Here is a 24,123-nt window from a genome sequence, read left to right on the forward strand (position 1 = left end):
CTTTCTCAAGTAAACAAGCAAACAAAAAAATTGCTACTTTTTTCACAAGTATCTTGAAGATAATGATACATTTTTTTAAAGGTCTTTTCTTTTCCTGAGAAACAATTATTTTAAGCAGCTGAAAGAGTTTTGTTTTACCCACCACTAGTTCTTTCTAATGCATATTTACCTCTACGGGACTGGAGTGGAGAGAGTTGGGAACAAATACTCAATTGTCTCGATCCGGGAACCTCCAGGCTGGTGTGGCTGGCTCTTCTTCTACCTTTCTTCTTACCGAGCTTAATATGCATAAGTCTCGGGTGAGGAGAATTAAAGATAGTTCTGTGGTTCCAGAAGCGGGCCCTGAAAATACAAACACATTTCCTAAATGTCGAGTTTAATTAAATAATGTAGCATTATTTAATTTATCATTTACCTGTAAATAATACTTGCAAATGCAAAATGGAAATATAAATACAATTGTACAGCTTACATTTTCAAAATTAAGCTAAATAAATTCAGAGTACATTCGTAATCTAGCCCCACACTCACATTAATTAATGCTTATAACTGCAAATTGACACAGTTCATAGATATCGTTGCTCTTACATCAAAAAGTGGCACAGCAAAATCTATATACAACAAAAATATTAAATTTTGATGTAATAATTGAAACTATAAGCGATATATGACTTTTTGGGTTAAAATACAGTAACTGGATATGACATACAACAATTTGAGAATAAATGTAACTAACTGTTAAAAGTGTTTTGCCTCTATAAATTGTATTTGCAAATTTGGCATATGAAATTTTGATATAACAATGACAACATCCATTACATTTGACTTGTAAGTAAAATTTGACTACTTTACAGGCAGAATGCATTTTATTATAATAGATATTGTGCATTAACCCCATTCGTAACTTATTCTGCATTTAATCCCATACTCGCATTTACTAATGCCTATTTATTAACATTTCTCGGAAATCTTCAAATTCTTTTACCTAGAATAACAATGTAGAAAAGAAATGGCTAACATTTTTTTTTCTTTTTGGGAAGACTGTAATTAATCGGTTTTAAAAGAATGAAAAGATGACTTAGTTCAGAAAAAAAAATGTATATGATGAAGAGAATTTAGAATTACATTCAATACCTGAAGCAAACATGCTTTTATTTATTAACATTTCTCGGAACTTTTCAAAATCTTTTACTCGGAGTAACAGAAGCTAAAGAAAATGACTTTAGAAAAAAACAAGGTTTTGGAAAAATTGTAATTAATGGTATGGAAAACATAGGTTGGGTTTTAAAAGAATGAAAAGATGACTTAGTTCAGAAAAAAATTTTATATGATGAATTTAATTTAGATTTACATTCATTACCTGAAGTAGACATAAATGTAGACAGTGCAGAAAAGAAATTATAAAATAACTAAAACAAATTTTTTGAAAAACTTTAATTAATAGTAGAAAACATAATTTGGGTTTTAAAACAATGAAAAGAAAACTTAGTTCAGAAAAAAGATTGTTTCAACGAAAAAATCAAAGAAAAATGTTTGCTATATCTGCTCACGACTGAACATTGCTCTAAGAATATTTTCAATCAGTAAAAAATATTTTATCATCTTATCCTCAAGGGAAATCTTTCAGAAAGCATTTTAGCGACCAAATATTTTTCAGATGAAAATCGGAACCCTGATTCGATCCTTTAAGAAATTAGAATATGATGATAAGAGTTTACTTCATCTATATGTTTTCGGGTTTGGAAGAAAAATAACCATTTATCTTCAGACTTTCTTGCCGACGATTTTTATCGTGGGGACAGATATCGCGCAATGCTGTCAAGTACAGAATTAAATATTTATAAATTGATTGTATTTTAATGGAAGAGAAAATCAAAGACAACCTAAGAAAGTGAGAAAACTTCGTCTGGGATGAGTTTAAAAGATAAATTCTTTTAAAGGTGCATCAAAAATTTTTAATCATGCCTTTATTTCGCAATTGATTTGATATTTATAGTTTAAATTTAGATATATCGTTAAATTCCACTATAAAAATATATAAAATTTGTATATAATTCTTTTTCAATTAAGATAATATCAAAAAACAGCTTTCCATAGAAATTTTATATATTATCTTATTTCAATCAATTTCTGTTTAAAATAAAATTCTACCCAGACAAAAAAATAAATTTGAATTTTTAGAATTCTTTTTTTATATAAAGAGGCAAATTAATAACTTGTGTATGAAGTAACGCATTTTAAACAAAAATGTTACATTCATTAAGCCAAACTGAAAGTAATGTTTAGCTATTATCGATTTTTTTTTTTTTTTTTTTCAAAATTTTGGATTTTTTTTTTCTTTGGTTTAAAAAAAAACTAAAATTATTCAAAAAAAAACATTTTCTTTGTGTAAATTTTAAAAATTTTCTAAAATAACTTATTAGTTACATTGCAGACTTGTGTACCTTATCCATCCAATGATTGCTTTTACATATTCTTTTGATCATTAAATGGTTTAAATGCATTAAAGCGATTTTTAAAAAATCCGCAAGAAAAAATTTTATAAACATCTTGACCGATACAAAACTTCTAAAATAATGTTGCTATTTTCTTTTTTTGGCTATAATGAGTTTATTAATAGAATATTAAACTATCAATAAAATCAAGCAACAAATTTAATAAACTTAAGCTTAATTCATTATATATTTGCTATTTTTCTAACCGCTTTTAAAATATATAGACTAACTTCCATATTATTGTTTGGTATATTGTTCTTAATTAATCCCAAACCAAAAAGTTACATGTCATGAATTTAAATATTTGACCAAATATTAACCTCTTGAGCTATCATTATGCGTCTGATACATGCATGGAATTATTGAATTTTAAGAATTTAAATTTGAAATGAAGTGAAAGTATTACATCATTTAAAACACAAAAATTACTGGATAAAACATCACACTCTCAAATGCCCTTTATATTATGATAAGGTTTGTAATAATAATAGATGTCCCAAATAGTCTGTATCATCTATTTAGAGTTTAAATAAATTCTTAGATGAAGAGGTCAATTTAGTTTGTTTTGTAACTGAAGCATCGCATGAATTCGCAGCATTTAATATGAAATATTTTGCTGTAAATTACATGTTAAAATATATATATTTCAAAGACTCATTATATATAATTCTGATATGCTAAAATTATATATTCTCGGATACTTCAAGTTTTTTTTTTCAATGTACAATATCTTAGAGAAGTTGACAATAACTACTGTTTAAAGAATTTATAAATTCAAAAAGTTTAGTAATAACAGCATGATATAAGATGAACATTCATCTCCTTAACCGCATTCCTTGTTTTTAGTATAAATGATGGGAAGTGAAGTCATGAAACAGAACCACATTTAACATTCCTTCACATCAATAAAAGAAAGCTTTTTAGTAAAGTGTTAAAAGATAAAGGGGTTAAATTATTACTTGGCTATCTATTTTGGATAAAAATGTCCACTAAGATTTTTAAACGACCATTACTAATGAAAAACTAGAATTAATGAGTCGTAAAAGTCAACATTTAAGTTAATAAATGATCTTGGCGAAAAGCTTTCCACGATTTTCTATGGGTATATTTTTCTGTTTTAGTAAGAAATCGAGACTTTTATTGTAAGCAAACCAGGAAATTTTCATTTGAAACCAGCGGAATAAAATACCAAAAAAACTGACCATGATAAAATAATTATGTAAAAAAAATTCAATTATTTCTTCGCAATGAAATCAGTCGATTAAAAATTAAATCGAAATGCTCGCCAACAACAGACTTTCCTTTAATGTCTCTATTTATCCTCATACATATCAGATACTATGTTTTTTTCATCGAATTGTTTTTATAAAGCATATAAATAAGCATGCAATATTTAGGAAAAAGTCTGTAATAATTAATCTGTAAATATTAGGAATCAAGATTTTTTTCATAGAATTTGATTTTATTTGCCAAATATTTCTGAATATATCCATTAAATAAAAAAATTGTTGAAAAACTTATGAGATATCCAGTAAAACTTCTCTTTCTTTTGATTTTTGAACATCGACAGCAACAGTAGTCACAAATTGGTATCTATGTACTGACTAAAAAAGATAGGAAAAAAAATCAATATGCAAGCTGTTAAGCTGAGTAAATTTAACATATAAAAATATTGTACTTATAAAAACTGTACCCTAAAAAATAAACAATACAACTTGTACAGCGTTTGTAAATTACTAATACATAACGAAGCATCCTATGTGTTACTTTTACTTAGCATTTAAATTTATTAAAATTTAAAACGGACCATAAAATATATTTTTATAGGCAGTAGGCTTTAATGAAATTGCATAATGTTGACTCCAACGAGACTGCGCTTTTCTGCAATATTCAACAAACGTTAAAAAAACCCATTTAAGCTACAAAACATCGGTTATAGTGTTGATATAGGATGACTTCCACTTCGATGTACTTGTATCTATGGGTTTACTTCAAAGATTTTGTATACGTGTGCCACTTCTTTTTCGCCAGCAACTGAGCCAACTTGTTTTTGTTTTTTTTTTAACTCAATCAAGAGTCCATCTACAGATTAAATGCAAATACTTCTATACATGTTTCTACTTTTGAAATAAATCAAGTAAAATAAAATATTTCCATAAACGTTTCAGCTCTTTCAGATGCAATTAGTTGAAGCCTCAATTTAATTTCAGTTAGAGTACGTAATAAAAGTAACATTTTATTTATTACTAAGATCTAACAGTAATGGGATTGTGTGTTTGAGCTCATTTCATTACAAGCATTTAGTGGTTGTAAGCAGCCATTCAATGGATTTCTCTTGTTGATTTCATACTTTTCAAATTGTTAACTTTCCTGATAGAGATATGAATTTGAAAAACTAAACATTGTCTAGTTATTGCTTGGTCAACATGTTACCTGAAATCCTTCAAAATAAACAACCTGAGATTGAGTCCTTATGTGTATTGTAATCAATGGACGCAAATTGAGATAGTGCAATAAGTTTTTAATTTCTGATGAATTTCGTGACGAAACTGTTTTTAAAATAGCAAATAAATTAACAAGAGTTATCCTCGTTTTGTTTTTGGCATTCATGTTTTCAAAATATCTTTTCGAATTAAATTGAATGTTATTACATAATTTTGTAACTGAGCATATTTTGATATTTTGAATAGTTTTCAATTTCAACAAAATAATGAATGTGTTCGACACAATAGAACTCTATAAATTATCTTACCGAATGGAGCATCTGTTTATATTGTTAATGTTAACGGTTTTTAAAAATTAACTGAATGACGAAGAACATTGCTATACAATCTTTTAAAGTTAAGTTTATTTCCTATAAAAGAGAAATAGCCGTAAAATGTTCAACTATGTCTTCGCTTTATACGCTTCATATTCACTCCAAGAACAATTTAACAAATGCGATACTACTAAATCTAAATGCTCTAGTTCTTTAATGGACCTGTTTTAGTCTCGGATGTGACCTCGAGCCTCGATTCTATAAACTATCCGTTAAATATACAAGCAATACACTTACAGTAAACCAAGGGGAAAAAAAAGAAGAATCAGACTTCGCTTTTAGGGTTGCACAGAGGAGTATTTCTATAACAATCTTTAGTGCATCTAATTTAATTTCTCACTTTTGAATTCCAAAAGGGAGAAAAATTTGTTTTTACAGACAATATAGAGAACCATTTTTTCTATTTATCCTCGAAATGGAAAATGTCCTCTTAGTTCAAATTATTATGGTCATACTGCGTTTATCAGCAAGTTTTATACATTCCAACTTAAATCCTAAAAGAATTCATTCGATATTTCAAAGGATTATATAACAAATACATTTTTGAGGAGGAAAATTAGCTCTAAGAGCATCGAATTTTTTTACTGCTGAATTTCGATCAACCTCAGATCTAAGATATATTGCTTGGAATTTTTATTTCTCCAAATTGCGAATTAAGACCATTTCTTTGTTTTTGGGAAAAAATGCTACTAAAATTTATTTTATTTTATTGCATACATCATAAGACTTTTCAGCTACTTTTACATTCAATTCAAAGCATCAGATTCATTCATTCTTATTCATTAAAATCTGAATAAGAATAATTCTTGTAGCAGTCTAAACAAGAAGAAAAAGAACAAAACAACTAAAAGAAAAATATCAGGAATAAAAAAGAAAAAAATATTTTGCATTTTAAAATAATTAATGAAAATGAAAAGAGTCTAATAATATAGCTTCTTAATATAGCATATTGCATAATAAGAGAGCTCTTTAAAAGCAAAAATTATACACTTTAACTCTACCTCTCTGCACCTAGAATCGTGAACATTCCCTATCAAAGAGAATGGACAAAAGAGTACAGCGAATTTCATTTGTGACTGTTTGAAAAAGCATCATAAAAAATCTACCACTGTAGGCAAATTGAAGAATATACATATATGGTTGCATAGGAGCTTTGCACAAAAATGCATGGGAACAAAAGACAAATTTTGGTAACAGAAAGGTACTTGAATAATAATAATGAAATTAAAAAGCAATAGACAAAAATTAAAAGTAAACAAAGCAAGAAAAGAAGAACAGACAAAATACCCCCCCCCCCCCATCCTCCCCAAATAGTGAATAGATTGAAAAATCGAAACATTTGATAAATTTGGGTTCAGAAAATTTTGAAACATCTAGATGAGGATGCAAAATTTCCATGGGAAGGGCTAGGAAAGATTATCTAAATGTTGAAATTTGGTGAAGATTGCCATCCAGTTGTAGAGAGTGGCATTAAATGGTGAGATTACTTTGCAAATTTTCAGGGGTAATCAGATCTTCGACTCAGAGAGGGTGTTTACAAACTCTCACTTACACTATGCAGTTTCTAGATCCAGTGCTGATTTCCACGGATGAAATGTGGGGGTAAGTGGACAAGTAGTGGTACAATGTAGAAGTTCTTCATCTTCAACAAATCCACATATGTTTGTAGTGATGAGGTTAAAGTGTTTGAGAAAAATCAAAAAGAGACCAAGTTATGTGGCTAACAGGGTCTCAAAACGTATTAGACAAACTTACAGAAAGAAGAAATGGGAATTCATTAAAAATTGAATTATTTCTCCTTTAAAGTAATTGCACTATGGTGGATTTTGATATTTTCTGTGGTAGTTTGTTTAGTTAAACCTCTTGCAATTTAATTTTCTGGGTGATCAAAGTGTACCTGGGATGGTTTATATCTTTTAAGTAGTATTTGGATTGATTTGGCTATTTGATTAGAGTTCTTGTATATTTTAAAGGCATATAAACTTGACTAAGACATCTACAAACTGAGGAAAATTCTTGCTTTTACAAATCTGAAAGCAGCTTGAATAGAAAGCATGTCTGTAAACTGTAATTTTTAAGAGAAAAAATTAGACTCAGCCTTTTTGAAATTGTAGGACAATTGCATTCTCTCTCAACATTAGCTAGCTTCTCGATATGAGGACACTTGAAACGACTGGAATTAAAAAGCTGCATCTGACACGGAAAAAATTATGAAATTAAAGGTTCTACATGTTAATTATATAATATTAAATAATCGGAAAAGATTCATGACTGCACGCGCGAAATTCTTCACCATTTGTAAGACTGCAGAATGAAGCATTAAGAACTTAAAATAAAACATCACTTTCCTTTTTTTCCTCCTTTCCTTCTTTTTGCCGTTTGATTTTTTTTCCTTTCATGAAAATTTGATTCACGCAATGCACGCAATTCTCGTGTGAGTATAAATTAGAATCTATAAATCTCAACTTTAGTTTCACTTCGGTTTATTGTTAACTTTGCTTTGCCTTTAGGACCACTTCTTTCAGGAAAAAAGTATTCTTATGAAAATTCGCATGCTATAAATGCGTATTAAGCATTAGTAAGACAAAATCTTATGATTTTTTTATATTAAATTTTTATATTATAGCTCCATCATAAAAATATAATTTGAAACATAATTTTTTCAAACAACATTTTCTTTTAATTTTCTTCCAGTACGTTTTAAAAAAATTAGTTTTTTATTCCGTATATTCCTTTAATTTCTTAAATAGATTTCTAACCCCTTTTTCTAATTTTTAGAATTTTAAAACATAAATTCGTTTTGCTTTCCTTTCCTCTTTTTTTGTCCGAAACTACCTCAATTCTACCTACTCACGTAATTATGAACTTATTATTCTCGTAATTTTAACTTGAAATTTATAAATTTTATTTTTGAATAACTTCTTGTTCAAGTAGATACTGGATATTCTCGGATCCGAGTTCATTCAAATCAATTTATTGTGTGTGTGTGTGTGTGTGTGTGTGTGTGTGTGTGTGTGTGTGTGTGTGTGTGTGTGTGTGTGTGTGTGTGTGTGTGTGTGTGTGTGTGTGTGTGTGTGTTTTCAGTTTATTCATATTCATATTATCATAATATAATTAGAAATGAATAAATCTGAAACTTTATTTCAAGTTTTCGTAATTTATATTTGGTTCTTGTATCATTAAAACCTATCTACTGATTAATTAATTATCTTTTTGTCTCATATATATGAAAAGTTATTCTAGGTCCATTATGCTTTATATTAAAAATTATTATATCCAAATAGAAGTTTAAACTTAAAAGGCTGGATATAAAAAATTGTATCGGCTTTTTATGTATTTCAAAAATATTAATTTATATTTATCACAATGATACTTCTTGGAGTTCAAGTGGATATTTATGAGTATAAATTAATAGTAATATATAATAAAGATTATTTACATTTATGTTGAAAGAAATAATTTGTATTTGTTATACATATGCTTCTTAAGGGAACTAAAAACATTTGTGCCTTCCAAGATTGATTTTTCAATTTAAGTATAATAAAATAGAAGGTATTTCCGTGAATACAGAAATATATAATTTGTTTATGTTTGGAAACTCCAAAGTTTATAAATTATGAAAAATTTTAATAATTAATCTAATTGGGACTCCTATAATATGAACTATTTTCCTGAAACACGTTTTCTTTACATTTCGGTACGCATCGAACGCATTTTAATCTTATGAAATTTTGTATAACAGTATTTACAAACATTAGGAATATGTTAAACATATTTTAATTTTTTCTGCCCAATAAAAATAATTTTAGGGTCTATTTGTCAAGCAAAATATCACATATTTTTTGGAGTTTCAAGTTAAACGATATTCATTATTTTTTAGAAATATTTATTATTACCATATTTAAGTGAAAATAAGTTCATTGTAATAATTAAACCTATGCTCATATCTCATGCTAATTTTGAAGTCATTTTTCGCAGAGTTATTTTTTTCTGAACTTGAAAATTATCACGTGGCGTATTGTGTTATGAACTGGAAAATTATCTCGTCACTATACATATTCGACATGCCGTTAAAAAACAAATACTTGAAGAAAAAAAATTTATTGTTATATTATTTATTTTTCTATAATTAAAATAATTATTCGTACTAAATGTACTAAATTTTCTCTCTGATATGAAATTCTACTTGCGAAACAATTGCCTTCATTTACAACTGAAATTTTGATAATTTTCATTGTCAAACACGTCCCAGTTTCCTTAAATGAGGGAAAAGGAGAATAAAGAAGACGAATTGAGTATTCTTTGTTTTTATCTCCATTTCTCTGAAAAAATAGATAGATTATGTACTGATAATGAATGACGTTATTTCGCAAGAAATATATAATATATATTTCTTGCATTAATATTGGGCACAGTCATCAGCATGGTGTCATAATTTCTTGTATATATAATGAGTCTTGAATATATAATTCTTCACGATTATTCTTTGAATCAGTGCATGGAATTCATCGGAGTAATTTAACAACATTTTGATTTTATTTAATCTGTGTTCAGATAGAACTTTACCATATTGTTCTATTTATATAAGGAATTTCATATAACAAAAGCCGTATCAAATATTATGTTTGAATGAAAAGATGATAATTTTGAGGGAGAAAACAGAACATAAAATTCACATCCAAATTTGGGTAAATAATGTAATGTAAATAATCAAACAAAACTGTAATCATTTTATGTAAACTCGTACAATTTTATAGCAGGTAAAGCACAAACTGATAAAATCAAGCAGTTTTCATTTTGCTCATTAAAACTGAAACAGCTAAAAAAATCAATTTTAAAAAGTAAAGTAAAAGTGAGAAAACGGTAATAAAGTAAAAATTAAAAAGTAAGGTAAAAGTAAAAAATAGTATTAATGTAAAAATAAGAAAAAAACTGATGATAATGTAAAAATAAAAAAAAATCAAAGTAAAATTAAAAAGTTTAAAAAAATGATCAGTGTAAAAGTCAATATGAGATTAATGTGAAAAAGAGTTATTTCATTCTCAGAAATAATTTAAATTCGAATTCGCATATTAATGTCAACTTTTCAATTGATTCTACGGAAAGAAACAAAATATCTGGCTTTAAAATAACTATAAAGGCGAAACATATACAGAAGTTCAAATTAATGCTGAAGTAATTTCGAAGCAGTTCGAAATTTCGCTTATTTATCTAAGAGAAATTACTCCATTTCCAGATAAATGATTACCCTCCATTCATCTTAATTCTCATCTGTCCCTATTCTTGTTACACTTTTTGGGTACATTAATTCTTGCGAAGAAGAAAAATTAAAAATACATATAAATAATATTCTAATACTCGATCTTCGATGCAGAAAAAAAGGCTGGTATTACTTTGCAGAAAAAAACATTATCGGTCTTATCGTGGCAAATATCCATGTAGACTTCCGCACGAATACTACAACTACTTCGAGGCAGTTCGAAATGCCGGTCACTCTTCTAATCAAAATTACGTAGTTTCTTTTAGAAAAAAATTTACCCCAAACGCATCTTAAGTCTCATCCACGGTAGGCAATCTGGAATGATAAGCACTTTCAAGTGAAGTGTTTTATCGGGCAAAATATGGACCATTAAAAGTGCCGGATGCAGTAGTTCTCACTCTCTTACGCAAGTTAAAGGTTTACAGCACTGTAGTTGAACTCGATCGATGTTTCCAGTTGAGTTTCCCCCGAAATTCTCTCGAAACTAGAGGTGGGATCGATTTCTGTCAAGGCAGGCAGCGCGCAATGGTTCCTCTGTAACCCCTGCTTCTTTGTCGCGCCAAAAATAAAATTAAGCTTTTATTCGACCATTGTTGGATTCTAATGGATCCCTTCAATGCCTATTAGGGGTAATTAGCTCTTAAAAAACAACATTTCTTGAAATTAAATGTGGAATGTTTGTCTCTTACTTAAAAGTTTAAAAAATTTTATTGGTAAATGTCCGTTTCTTTCTTTTGTCGTGGCAAAATACATAGAGCTTTTATTTAACCGTTATGAATTCTAACAAAGCCATTCAATGACAATTAAAAGCCATTAGATCTCAAAAATAATTTTTCTCCTTATTAAATTCCAAATGTGTGATTCTTAGTTTATTGTTTTAAATTTTATGCACATTAAAGATCCCCACCCAGTATCTTGATAGCGATAAAATTATAGTTAAGGGTGTATTAAATCATTGTTGAAACTACTTAATTCTTTCAAAAACACGCATCCCAGAGTTTTTTAGCCATAAAATTTATCATTTTTCTAAAACAATTAAGAAGCGCTTGCTTTTAGATTGTCATTTTCAAATTTCTTTGTTCTAAGTACTCCCTTTTCCCCTCTTTAATGCCACAAAAATACGAGTATGATCAAGCTTTTATTACGCCATTGTTGGATATTTAATGAATCCTTCTGAAGAAGCCTAAAGGCTCTTAAACCTTAAAAAATAATAATTTTCAAAGTTAATGTGAAATATTTACTTCTAATTCCCTATTTTGGAATTTTATTTACATTCAGTACAAGAAATAGTGTCTGACAAAAATGTTGAGTTATTTTGATAAAATTGTGAAAAAATGGAATTTAATAATTATGTTTTTAACAAAATTAATAAGCAAAAAATATTTTTTTAAACAATTAAATATAAAAGAGTATGCAATTAAATTTCTTTTCAAATCTTTTTGAAATCTAATTAATCTATTCAATTATAACTAAGGGCTATTATTTATTTGACAAATAACATTGAGCGATTTTGAAATCGGGACATTTGTTTCTCACTTTACAGTTTTATATATATTAAATCCTTAATTTTTCATGATAATATTCAAAACAAGTTTATAAAATTATAAAAATAGCATATTTCTCAATGATTAGATTTAAGATACAATTAGGTTTTTATTCATTCATTCTTAGATTCTTGTTAATTCATTTGATAGCTCATCTTTATTATTTCTCAAAAAACTATACTACTCCGTATTTCATGATAAATGTTTGCTTCTGATTTCTATTTTCAAATTTTATCGCCATTAATTTGACATCAAAGGATATTTCGAGCCTCCCTTATGTAATTCAATGTAAATTATCGTAACAAAAATTTTAAAAAACATAGAAAAATGCATCGTATTTATTGATTTTTCAAAAAAAAGATATAATTCATTAATACGTTTATTGGCAATATGAAAAACAAGATTTTTCTTATAACTGTGTTAAATTTTATACGTAAGTAAAAATATAGTATTATTATAGTATTATAAAATTTAGAAATCAATTTTTCATCAAATTCATTGCTAAGCGGTGGTATTCGTATTCAGTCAAAATTTAATTTAAAGAATGTATTAATTAACCATTACATTCTGAAAACATTAAAATATTGTATCTTGGGCAAGAAGACTTACAAAAGCAAATTTCTAAAGCTTAGTGTATAATTGAGCTTTAAAAAAACGCTTATAAAATTTTATTTTTTTAAGGTGAAGCAAGTCAAACTATGTGTTAGAGTGAGTAAAAAAGGGCTTTTCAAGTAAATTCAAAATCTAAATGGGTCAATAAAGGCATAAACATCAAATTATATATTTTATAAATGAATATAAAACCCGAAGGAAATATATCAATTCGCCATTTGAAGCTTCTTAGTAATAAAAAGGGCTTTATTATAATAAATAAAAATTAGCAGTATTTCAAATCCGTCATTCTATAAAATGCTAAAAATTGATCGACAAAATATGAAACAATTATTATTTCATACATTTCCACTCATTCCATAGAATGCCAAATGAGTATGAAGGGTAAGTAATGATATGAGTAATGAATGAGGTAAAGTATGAAATACATCTCCGATGACTCTGCTTTACTTTCTATCAGTATGTGCTTGTGTGCGTGAGTTAGCATTTTACAGGCAAGATCATTTGACTTAGAGCTACAAAACTTGCCACATGTATTGTTTGGAGTGTGGAAATGTGCAAATTGGAACGAGTTTTTGAACTTTTAGATAGAGTTTTAATTAAAAATAAACTGAAATTTTGGCGTTTTTCCGAAGGATAACTTTCGAAAATATTACAAAATAAAAATGATTTTAACATCACCTTAAATTTCAGAAAATTATCTTTTCAATGACACATGTTATTTTGACACATATTTTATAAAACTTTTAATTCATGTTTTAAAAATATTTTAAGCATATTTTACCAAACTTTATCCCCACGAAATAAATTTAAAACTTAACCTGCACGAGGCAGGGAAAAAAATTAGCTTTTATCATTGTGTTACGATCAGGCTGAAAATTACATAGATTAAAAGACTGAGTTTAATTCTCGCTGAAAATCAAATTTAGAAAAGTTTAACTACTACTTATCTGTATGAAACAAAATAATTATGAAACCTGAGATTTTCTAGAAAAATAAATGCAAGGAAAAGACTTCCGTGACTTTTAAAATATCGATATTATTGATTCAATAATTCTGTGTGTAAACCTGAGATTTTCTAGAAAAATAAATGCAAGGAAAAGACTTCCGTGACTTTTAAAATATCGATATTATTGATTCAATAATTCTGTGTGTAAACCTGAGATTTTCTAGAAAAATAAATGCAAGGAAAAGACTTCCGTGACTTTTAAAATATCTGTATTATTGATTCAATAATTCTGTGTGTAAACCTGAGATTTTCTAGAAAAATAAATGCAAGGAAAAGACTTCCGTGACTTTTAAAATATCGATATTATTGATTCAATAATTCTGTGTGTAAACCTGAGATTTTCTAGAAAAATAAATGCAAGGAAAAGACTTCCGTGACTTTTAAAATATCGATATTATTGATTCAATAATTCTGTGTGTAAACCTGAGATTTTCTAGAAAAATAAATGCAAGGAAAAGACTTCCGTGACTTTTAAAATATCGATATTATTGATTCAATAATTCTGTGTGTAAACCTGAGATTTTCTAGAAAAATAAATGCAAGGAAAAGACTTCCGTGACTTTTAAAATATCGATATTATTGATTCAATAATTCTGTGTGTAAACCTGAGATTTTCTAGAAAAATAAATGCAAGGAAAAGACTTCCGTGACTTTTAAAATATCTGTATTATTGATTCAATAATTCTGTATTTTTAAGGTAAACATGGTTTTATGTATTTAATATATTCTTTCTAGTCGGGACCTAAAAGTCCCTTTCTAAACCCTTAGTAATACGCACATTAATATAATAAGAAAAATGGTGTAGATGAAGTAAAAAATTTTATTTTTTGTAGTTTAAGTCAATAAATGTTCTGATGAATTATAGAATTTTAAATTTTTCTACAGATCCTAGGTCTATAATACTTATCGAATTTATGAATCTTATTTAATAAAATATTTTTAATTTTAAAAATTCCAGTTTTGCAACAAAACTGATTTGAGTTATACAAATTTGAATCTCTCTACTTTATAAAAGCATGCGGTTTTAGACCTTTCCATTGGCTATTTCGGAATAGATACGTCTATTAGCGCTTAGAGTTTCTGCAAGGCAGATTGGTCTAAAATAATGAGATTGTTGGTTGTCCTAAAATAATAATATTCAAAACTTCATAACTCTGCGATGAGGATTAAAATATTTTGCTATTGAGAATATTAAAACATTTTTTTTTTATTTAAACGATGGAGTATCAAGAATATTTTATTAAACACGATTCTTATGGTAGAGGGACTGTTTAAAATTTAGACTTCATAATTTTTTCAGAAGTACAATTATTGACTAAAACAAAATAAATATTATTATTTTCGTCATTTATATCCTTTTGAAATTAAAAAAAAACTGAAAACCGAATTTTATGATCAATTTGAAACACTTTATAGAATAATTCTTTAAAAATTGTATAAATTATAAAAATACACTATTGTACACACGCAAAACTTCAATGCCGAAGGATTCTCTTTTCTATTCTTACATTTTTTTTAAAATATGTTTGGTTTTAACAAAAACTTTTTAGTATTACTTGAAGTTTAATCATTTTCTTTGGAAATTAAAGTTCAAACTTTAGGTAAATGACAGATATCAGAATTGTATATAAAATGAAAGAAACTATAAAGAGTTTTTATAATAGTTTGAGTTATATGACTATCAAAATTTATGAGTTATTTTTATGAAAATTTGAAGCCTAAAAATATTTTGCTGAAGAAGCCATTAAGTTACATAAAGAATTTAATTGAAAAATTTAGCGACCATTAATCCAGGTGGACGTTCCGGTCGCCAAAGGCGGCTAATAAAAAAATAAACTAAGCGCAATTCAAAATAAAATTATTCCCTTTTTGGCACCATAAATAATTTTATATTTTATTTGGTTTTCTCTATTAAGAAAGGCATAAATTTTATTTTTATAACATTATTTTATATATATATATTGAATAAAAGTTTGACTACGGCCCTCTTTGAATGTTCCAAATAACATTTCTATCTTTGAGGAATAGATGTATTTTAAACAACAGCCTTATCATGACATTTTTTCATACTTTGCCTAAATAGCCTTTATCATCGATAGAATGCCTAGGTATCATATATAATTCCTAGGGAGAGTGTATAATAATTCTCGTATTTCATATTTTGCCTGAAAATACAAGGCACTCTATAAAATGTCTTGGTATTCTATAGATTGTCAGCGTTTTATACATTGCCGGTAACATGCACTTCTTAAATCTACTTTCTCTAAATATATGAGCCAGATTCGACCACATTTATACAAAACTTCATCATATGAGGTTCATTTAAAATCATATTTTTGTATTTAATAGCATTCCTTTCAGAGTTCATCCAACTTTAATATACCACCGCTGTTTTACCAAAATTTTGCTTCGATTTAAATTTGAAAGCTGAAAATAACACGTAGGTCTACTTTTTTAATATCTGTAATCTCTGTAAATGTTGCTTTACCTTGTTAGAAGAAGGACTTAAAACAGAGAAAGCAAACATTAAGGGATCAAAACTCTTTAAAGCAGTCATGATAAATGTTACAATAGATAGTCTATTAAATTCTTTTCTCGAAATGCACAAAGATATACAGGAATAAGTCACAATTTCATGAAGTTACCAAATTCTGTAATAATTTTATAACTTTCATGCATATTTGATATAATTATTTTCAGAACGTAAAAAGTTTTAACGTAAAACTAATATGATTCCAACGTGTTATTGTATCTTGTATATAAAATTAAATAAACTGACATTAAAATTCTTAAACTGATTATATTACCGAGACACTGAATCGAGAAGCCACAATCGAGGCTTTAGGTCACTCGTGAAAACAGGACATTAAATCAGCTTGATAATAATTAAATGTTATGCATTTTTGTGCAAGAAATACTTTTTGATGGTCATTTGGATGTAGAACGTTATTTTTTAAAGTTAATTATTGAAACTTCCCGTGAATATATAATACATAATTTTATTTTTTTGTAAAATGTAGTCCATTAGAAATAGTAGATTAGCTTCAACCTAAAAATTATTTATTTTCTTTATTGAAATGGTATCTTTTCGAATGCATTAATTCAGTGACCCATACTGATTTCAAAGGTTACAATTTAAACTGAAAAACACAAATTATTAAAATTTCAAAGATAGAAGATGTCAGAATATTGATTATAACTATATAAAGTAACTAAAGATAAAAGATAAATAAACTTATATGTTTGAAATAATTGGCAAAACTAAAGAATCAGTCTCACAGCCACTGTAGAGATTTAGTCAGTTTTTTCTTCAGATGAAAGTTCATGACTCCTAGATGGTCGCTTATCACCCACATACTTCCAGTTCTGAGACATATCGCAAAATAAAATTTTTCCGATCCCCCGGTTTTAACAACTGGACCGATTTTATCAATTTATTTCGCCACTTTGCAAGCATTGCTAATTAATTAGAACGTCCATTATTAATTGAACAAATACAATTTTGAAAAATTCTTAGTTTTATTGTGATACGATGTGATTTATGCTAAAGTTGATTGCCAAGACTAAATTAATGATATTAATATAGCCAGTCTTAATAATAATTAAAAAAGCTCTATGTGACAAAATCATATTTTTTGTGTGTGTTTTCAAAAATAACTTGTTTGTCTAAATCCTTAATTAATGTTTCCCTGAATCCCTTATTTAAAACTTCACTTGCTGTAAAATATTTGAAATATCTTAACGACTTGATTAGAAACAAGGAGATAGAAAAAAAATACTATGATTCACTTACTTGCTAAACATGTGGAGAGCAACACATATACCAATGAACATCACTGCCAGCACTACCATGATGATGATCATCTTTAGATCCACTTGCTGCTGTCGCGGCCTTGGAGGTTCGGGACTTCCAACGTATAACTCATCTGTTTTATCCTTGGAATCTACAAGAAAAAAAATATGTGTCTATATAAAAAAATGATGACATGTATTTATTACATGACTCATCTACTCCTTTCTGCTTATGCTTCATGGTTCATTCAATTTTCCAACACACATTATTTTTTATCAGGTCATTATCCATAATATTTTTTTCGAAATTTCTAATTTTAATCTTTCATCCGACAATTTTTTTAAATAATCGATTTTTAATTGCGACGTAATCGATATAAATACTGCAGAATGCTAAACACCAATATTGCAATAAATTCTCATTTATACGTAATGAAGCAGCTGCTCGTGCATTAAGACTACAGAGCTTCAGCCCACCAGGTATTATTTTAAAAACTTGTGAGTTTCTTTTTTTTTAATATTATTTAGTTATTTTTTCGATGGACAACGAAAATGGAAAAAAAAAATAGTAATAATATCGATGTGTATGGATACACTAGAAGATTTTTTTTAAATTTTAATTTTAAAAATCCAGTTTTTTCACAATAGGTCATTAATATATGTTTAAACTCATTTCAGTGAGAAAAAACCATATTACACTAATTATTAACTAATTAAATAATATTTGATGAGCTCATTAGCATATTTTTTGAAACATGATATCTTAAATTCTAATTTGTACAGAGACACAATTCTAGTTGGAACTTATGCCTAATATTAGTCTTCATGTTGTCTGCCTGAATCAAATTATAAAAATATATAGTTTTTTTACAATTTTTTCATTAACGATGAATAGAAAAAGCGAGATTGTTTTTGTCATTTTAACTTTTAAATAGCTATTAAAACTTTATTTCTATAAATATTACTTTGATTGAGGCACAAAACATCCGGTATTTCATACAGATTATTTTGATATATAAATAATTGTATTTGGTTAATTTTTGTTGAGTTATGATTGTTTGAATGAAGCAACATAATGGGAAAAATATCATTCTTCATGAAATGAGTTTTAAAAAAGCCGTAACTAGAGTTTTTAATGAAAGCACCTCAAGAAAAATAATTATAATTCGAGAAATATTTTGAATATTGACAACATCTTGGTATTGTTTGAAAGCTAAAGGATCAGAGAACATTATTAAGCAATATAAAAATATTCGATATTTTGAACAATTTTCGAAGTTTCTAGTGTGTACATACACCTTACCAGTAAGAGATCCGCAAGCCTAAGGCTGCAGGGCAGTTTGCTCTAAAAAGCATAAAAGTCTGCTCATTGCGCAATGCTAAGTGGCTTATTTGAAGAAAATACCGGTTTCCCCCCCCCCTTTCTTTTTTTTTCTGCTTTGAATTTAATGAGAAAAAGGAAAAACTTTTTGGAGTGTAAGTTCGATGCTCAGCCTACTCTTCTCTAATATCCATTATTAGTTGGTGATTTTTTAAATTTTTATTTCACTTTTTTTCTCGCTCTCTATTTTATGGTTTCTGATCTGATTGCAGACTTCCCCGACTGAATTGCATATCGATTAATACATATTAATTTCCTTTTCTTTTAAGTTACTCATTGAAAAAATATGCTTTAATAATTTTCTGAAATACCATTTAGGTAATCATAATTAAAGATTTTGTGTTACTCAGATGGAATTATTTTAAAAATTGTATTTCAACCCTATTATTTTGAGAAAATATTTTTCAGTAGTGCTTCTTTCTGACCTGAGGAATCGCATTGATACAACGCTAGCCTTGAAAACATTAATGGTAAACATACTACTCTACAGAATCGCAGGATACAGTAGAAAATGCTGTATAAATCATAGGACATGCAGTTGGAAGGTTAATAAACAGGCGATGAATAAATTTTATATATTTATTTGTTTGAGAGCAACGCATTGTTATACTAGTTTAAATAAAATATCACACGGGGAGATAGAAAAAATAAATTTATTTTATTTTAACTGATCTGGAATTATGAGCGCCTATTGGTGGAGAATCAGTTTCGATGTTAAATGACAATGGTTTCGACACCAGTTTTCACAGAAAATTACCTATCGAATCTGACGTTGTAGTTTAAACATCCTACCATTTATATGATGCTAAATTCTGAAAAGTAAATGCCATTATCCTTATCTGGACAATGTTTTAAATTATTAAGATTATCGTTAATTAATACTCATGTAGTTCAAAATAGAAAGCAAATAGGGCCATGGGATAAACCATGTCATCTGAAGAATGACTTTCAAGAACGATTTAATGTCGTTAACTTTTTTTTGACTCAGTAGAAATATTTATACTGCAGACAACATTCACTGTTCAAACTCTTTGTAAATATTCAACAAAAAACATCAACACAATAGAAATAGTTATAAGCTATTTTTACATCTCTACATTAATGAGATTCCCGTATATATGAAAATAAGGCTGTCACAGGACAAGTTTACTATGAAGTCATGAACATCCTTCTTTCCCAACTTCAAAGCAAATTTAGTAATTTAAAAATTATCTTATTGAGCATTATCTCGAGCTCATTATCCCAAACAGGATTATTTTTTGCATAAAAAATTTTTATTGAGATGCCACCGTAGAGAAACTATAATCCAAAATATCTGATATTCAAAATATTTATTGGATATTATTCAGAATGATTTGACAATTATAAAAAGAGAAGTTTACATCAAAGTAAAATTTTAAACTGAGAAGTTAATAGTATTGCTCGTAGTAAACTCATATATTAGAAAGTACGTTTTAACTTATTTTATATCTCATCTATCACTTAACTCCTATGGAAAAAATGTATTTTTGCTTTACTTGCCGTTGTAAAATGTGTCAAATGAATGACTGTTTTGAGAAATAAATATGAGAAAAAGTGGACTCTTTTTAAGATATTCTTGTAAACCTATTCAAATTTCTCAGATATTTCTTAGGAATAAATTGCCAATAGGAGGGATTAAATGTTTAGAAAACTTTATTTTAACATGAATTAATATTGTATGAATAAATTTAGAAATTTTGCAGAAGAGAAGGAATAAAAATTGAAATCGATTAGTTATCTGCATATTTTGTTAGCAATAGTGAAAAATGAAATGAAGGGAAAGTGTGTGTTTTTTTTAATTCTGTAAAAAATTATGTTTCTAATTAATAAATTTAATTTTCTAACAGCGAACAACGAAATAAAGGAAAGGTTTCGTATTATTTCTTTTAATTCAATAAAAAAATAAGTTTTTAATTTTATCAGCTTTACTTAATAGTAATCATAAACTAAAAAAAAACCCACAATTTCGTTTTTTCTCTGCTTAACGAGTAATTGCAATTTTTCTTATACGTTTTTTTTCTGCGAAAACCAATCATAGGCCAAATTTTAATTCTCATCCTGCCTAGGAAGGATCATTTCTCCCCTAATTAGTGCAATCCAATTAATATTTATCGTAGATATTAGCTTTCAAGCGAACGTTTTTACCAATATATTTGGAAATGTAAAAGAATATAAAAGCACTAAATATCTATTCCTTCTTTCTGGATGTAAAAAATATTTATAGATTTTACTTTGAAATGGCATTCAGATGGTCCAGAATTTCTTGCAGTAACATAAAAATCTAACTTAGTGAATTGACTATATTTTTATTGGTTTAACGACGGACAAGAAAATCAAGAAAGACTTTTATTTTAACTTCTTTTTAAATATTTAACTTATTTTTACTTCTTTTTTAAAAAATTCTGATTTTACCTTCGTACATTTTTTTTATTAATAGTTATCGCAAACTAACAACACACAATGTCTTTTTTTCTTTCTTTACGAGCTATTATATTTTTTCTGTTACGTTTTTTTCCTTAACCAAAAACTGTCAAAGGCCGAAATTTTATCCTCGCGCTGCCTGTGAAGGATCATTTTTCCCCTAAGGAAAAAGGAATAAAATCTCTTCAACTTTAGAGCTTGTTTATCGATAAATGAAATAAAAAAAATCTCTGTGCACTTTGTGATATTTACAAAAAAGAAGAAGGCAGCAAGAAATTTTTTATGTGACAGTTGAGACTTTTTAAAAAGGATGAGGCATAGCAGCAGAACTTGAAAATTTCTTTCATTTTTTTCTGTAGAAGTTCATGTGTATGGATACCATACGACAGTTGAGTGATGCAGTTTACTGACAAAAGTACCCGTTTTGTCTGTATTGCGTCATGACTTAAAAAATACAGTAGAAAGCATATTTTATATCTAGATACAAAGCAAATCTTATCCTTACTTTAGTGTTTGGGATAAAAATTATGACCTAGATATATGCCTTCAATTTGACCATCGTCTATTTCTAATTTAATGTTTTCATCGGTTACCTGTTTTTTATTTATTTATTTATTTAAAAAATCCATCGCAATTTCTATTTTTATAAATGATTGCTCAAAAAGAAAGAATTATAACACAATTAACAAAAAAATATATATATTTTTCTTCAAAACGCAAATTGAAGAACATTCAATGCCTTAGGGAAGGGTTGTACAGTGGCCGATGATGACCCTTAAAACTCAACCACACTTCCCGCCAGTGTTGCTGTTGCGACGGTCCGGTCATTCAGATTTTTCATATGCCTTCCGACTGTTCGGAGTAGGTACTTTGTGGTTACTTGTACCAGAAAATAAAGTATACTTGATATTGAATGGAACTAACACTGAAAGTGGAAGTCTCAGAAAATTTTATAAGTAAAGAGGCATATTTTAAAAATGCCCGGCGCTGAATTTAAACATGATAAAAGAATCTGAGATCCATCGGAAGTTCTATCGTTGGAGATTTTATTTCCACGCGTTTTCCGCTTCAAAAACGAGAATGACAACAATCAGCCTAAGAAGTATCAAAAGTAAAATTCAGAGAGAAATTGACTTTAAGTAGTTCTTATTCAATATGCATTCTTGAAAAATGAGTTCCACTTTTTCATAAAATGCTAATTAATTTAAACCTAACAGGAATAAGAGGGGGGAAAATTCATGGGCTTTCTTTATGCATTCGTTATAAAAAATTAACTAAAGAAGACGTTTACAAAAATATATTCCAGACAGATGTAATTATTTAATGAAAATACTTTTAACAAATTCTTTTGAGATATCCAAAAAAAATGGAATACGACGGCAATAAGTAAGCCACAACTTTAAAATTTGCATTAATACAGGAATTATAAAATTCTGTTCATTAACAAGATTTTTGATAAGACCAGCAATATTTTCAATTTCTTTGATTCGGTTACCATGCTAGAATTTTTAGGGCAAGCAAGCATTAAAATTGTGATTCCCAGCAATCTCCATGATATTTTTCTGATTTTAAATAAACAAGTTTCGATAAGCCTTTTACATAGAAGTAAATTTCAGTAACATTCTTCTTGAATTATGATATTCGTCAAAAGGCAAAAAATATATATATATAACTCTGATTTGCAAATTCAATGATATTCTTCTTGAATTATGAGATTCATCAAAAGAAAAAAAAGTAAGTCTGATTTGCAACTTTCGTAAATCCTGAATTTCTGAAATCAAGTTTCGTAAATCCTTCTGACAAGAATAGACCAGATTTCATCTGTCAATAAAACAATATACCAATATCGATATAGCATAAAAAAATTAATTCAAGTGAATTATTAAATTGGTTAGTTTCAATTAATTGAATTTACTTGATTTTATTATCTACCTTCTCAAATGCTGGTTAGACGAATCCGTCAAAATAGTGAGCAGCAGTTCCTGGAGGCTTAGACGAATTTATTGATCTGATAGTACAGAATGATAAATTGAATTGCTTCAATTCTAACTTCAAGATTGATCACTTCAAAAGTACATCTTTTCGATTCTTCAATAGTAATACATTATATGAAATATAAATTCTGCATTTTCAGGCATTCAATCCGTATAAATTTTAAAATTATTTAAGATTAACTTTTATTGTAAACTTTTCTTGTTTTCTTTTACCAATATAAAATAAATGTCTTCCAGACAAAAACAAACTTCTCCCTAAGATAAAAAGAAAAATGCCTGGGATATTCTTTTTAATCTTGGATAATATTCAGTTATTTTATGATTGCCAGCTAATAACGATCAATTTCATTATCGCCAATCAAAATTTTTCTTGGCTTTCTAGAGTCATATTCCCTGGTCGTAAATGCTTGTACTAGAATTTCTAGTGAATTAGGCTACTTTATATCGATTGGAAACGATTCACATGCTATTATGAAAGGAAAGAAAACGGCAGATTCTATCGGCTCATAAAATTGTGTTTATTTTCATCATGTAAGTGAATAGAAGTTTATCCGAGACGATATAAAACATTTATTTCATGCCATTAAAGAAAGTAATCTTAAAAAATACTTGAATGTATACAAATATTGTTATTCCCTTAGAATTTTCTTCAGTTAAGATGAATATGAAAAATGTTATTCCCTTTAAAATAATAGAATTCTGTATATTTATTGTGATTAAAATCCTTTAAATTCAAAATATACAGTTGAAATAGTTAGTTTATCGTTATTCACTAT

At 27.7% G+C, this 24,123-nt stretch overlaps 1 protein-coding gene across 1 annotated transcript in view; it reads right to left on the reverse strand.

The window, feature by feature from the left end:
* The window catches only part of LOC129960736 (uncharacterized), a 120,359-nt gene that overhangs the window by 22,667 nt on the left and 73,569 nt on the right, over nt 1-24,123 (reverse strand). The window contains exons 3-4 of the mRNA XM_056074347.1: nt 17,532-17,682; nt 170-342 (exon numbers count right to left, since the gene is read on the reverse strand). Coding sequence (XP_055930322.1) covers nt 170-342; nt 17,532-17,682 — 324 coding nt within the window. The remainder of the gene's footprint in view (nt 1-169; nt 343-17,531; nt 17,683-24,123) is intronic.

Source organism: Argiope bruennichi, chromosome X2, assembly GCF_947563725.1.
Source record: "Argiope bruennichi chromosome X2, qqArgBrue1.1, whole genome shotgun sequence".
In the NCBI taxonomy this organism is placed as follows: Eukaryota; Metazoa; Arthropoda; class Arachnida; order Araneae; family Araneidae; genus Argiope; species Argiope bruennichi.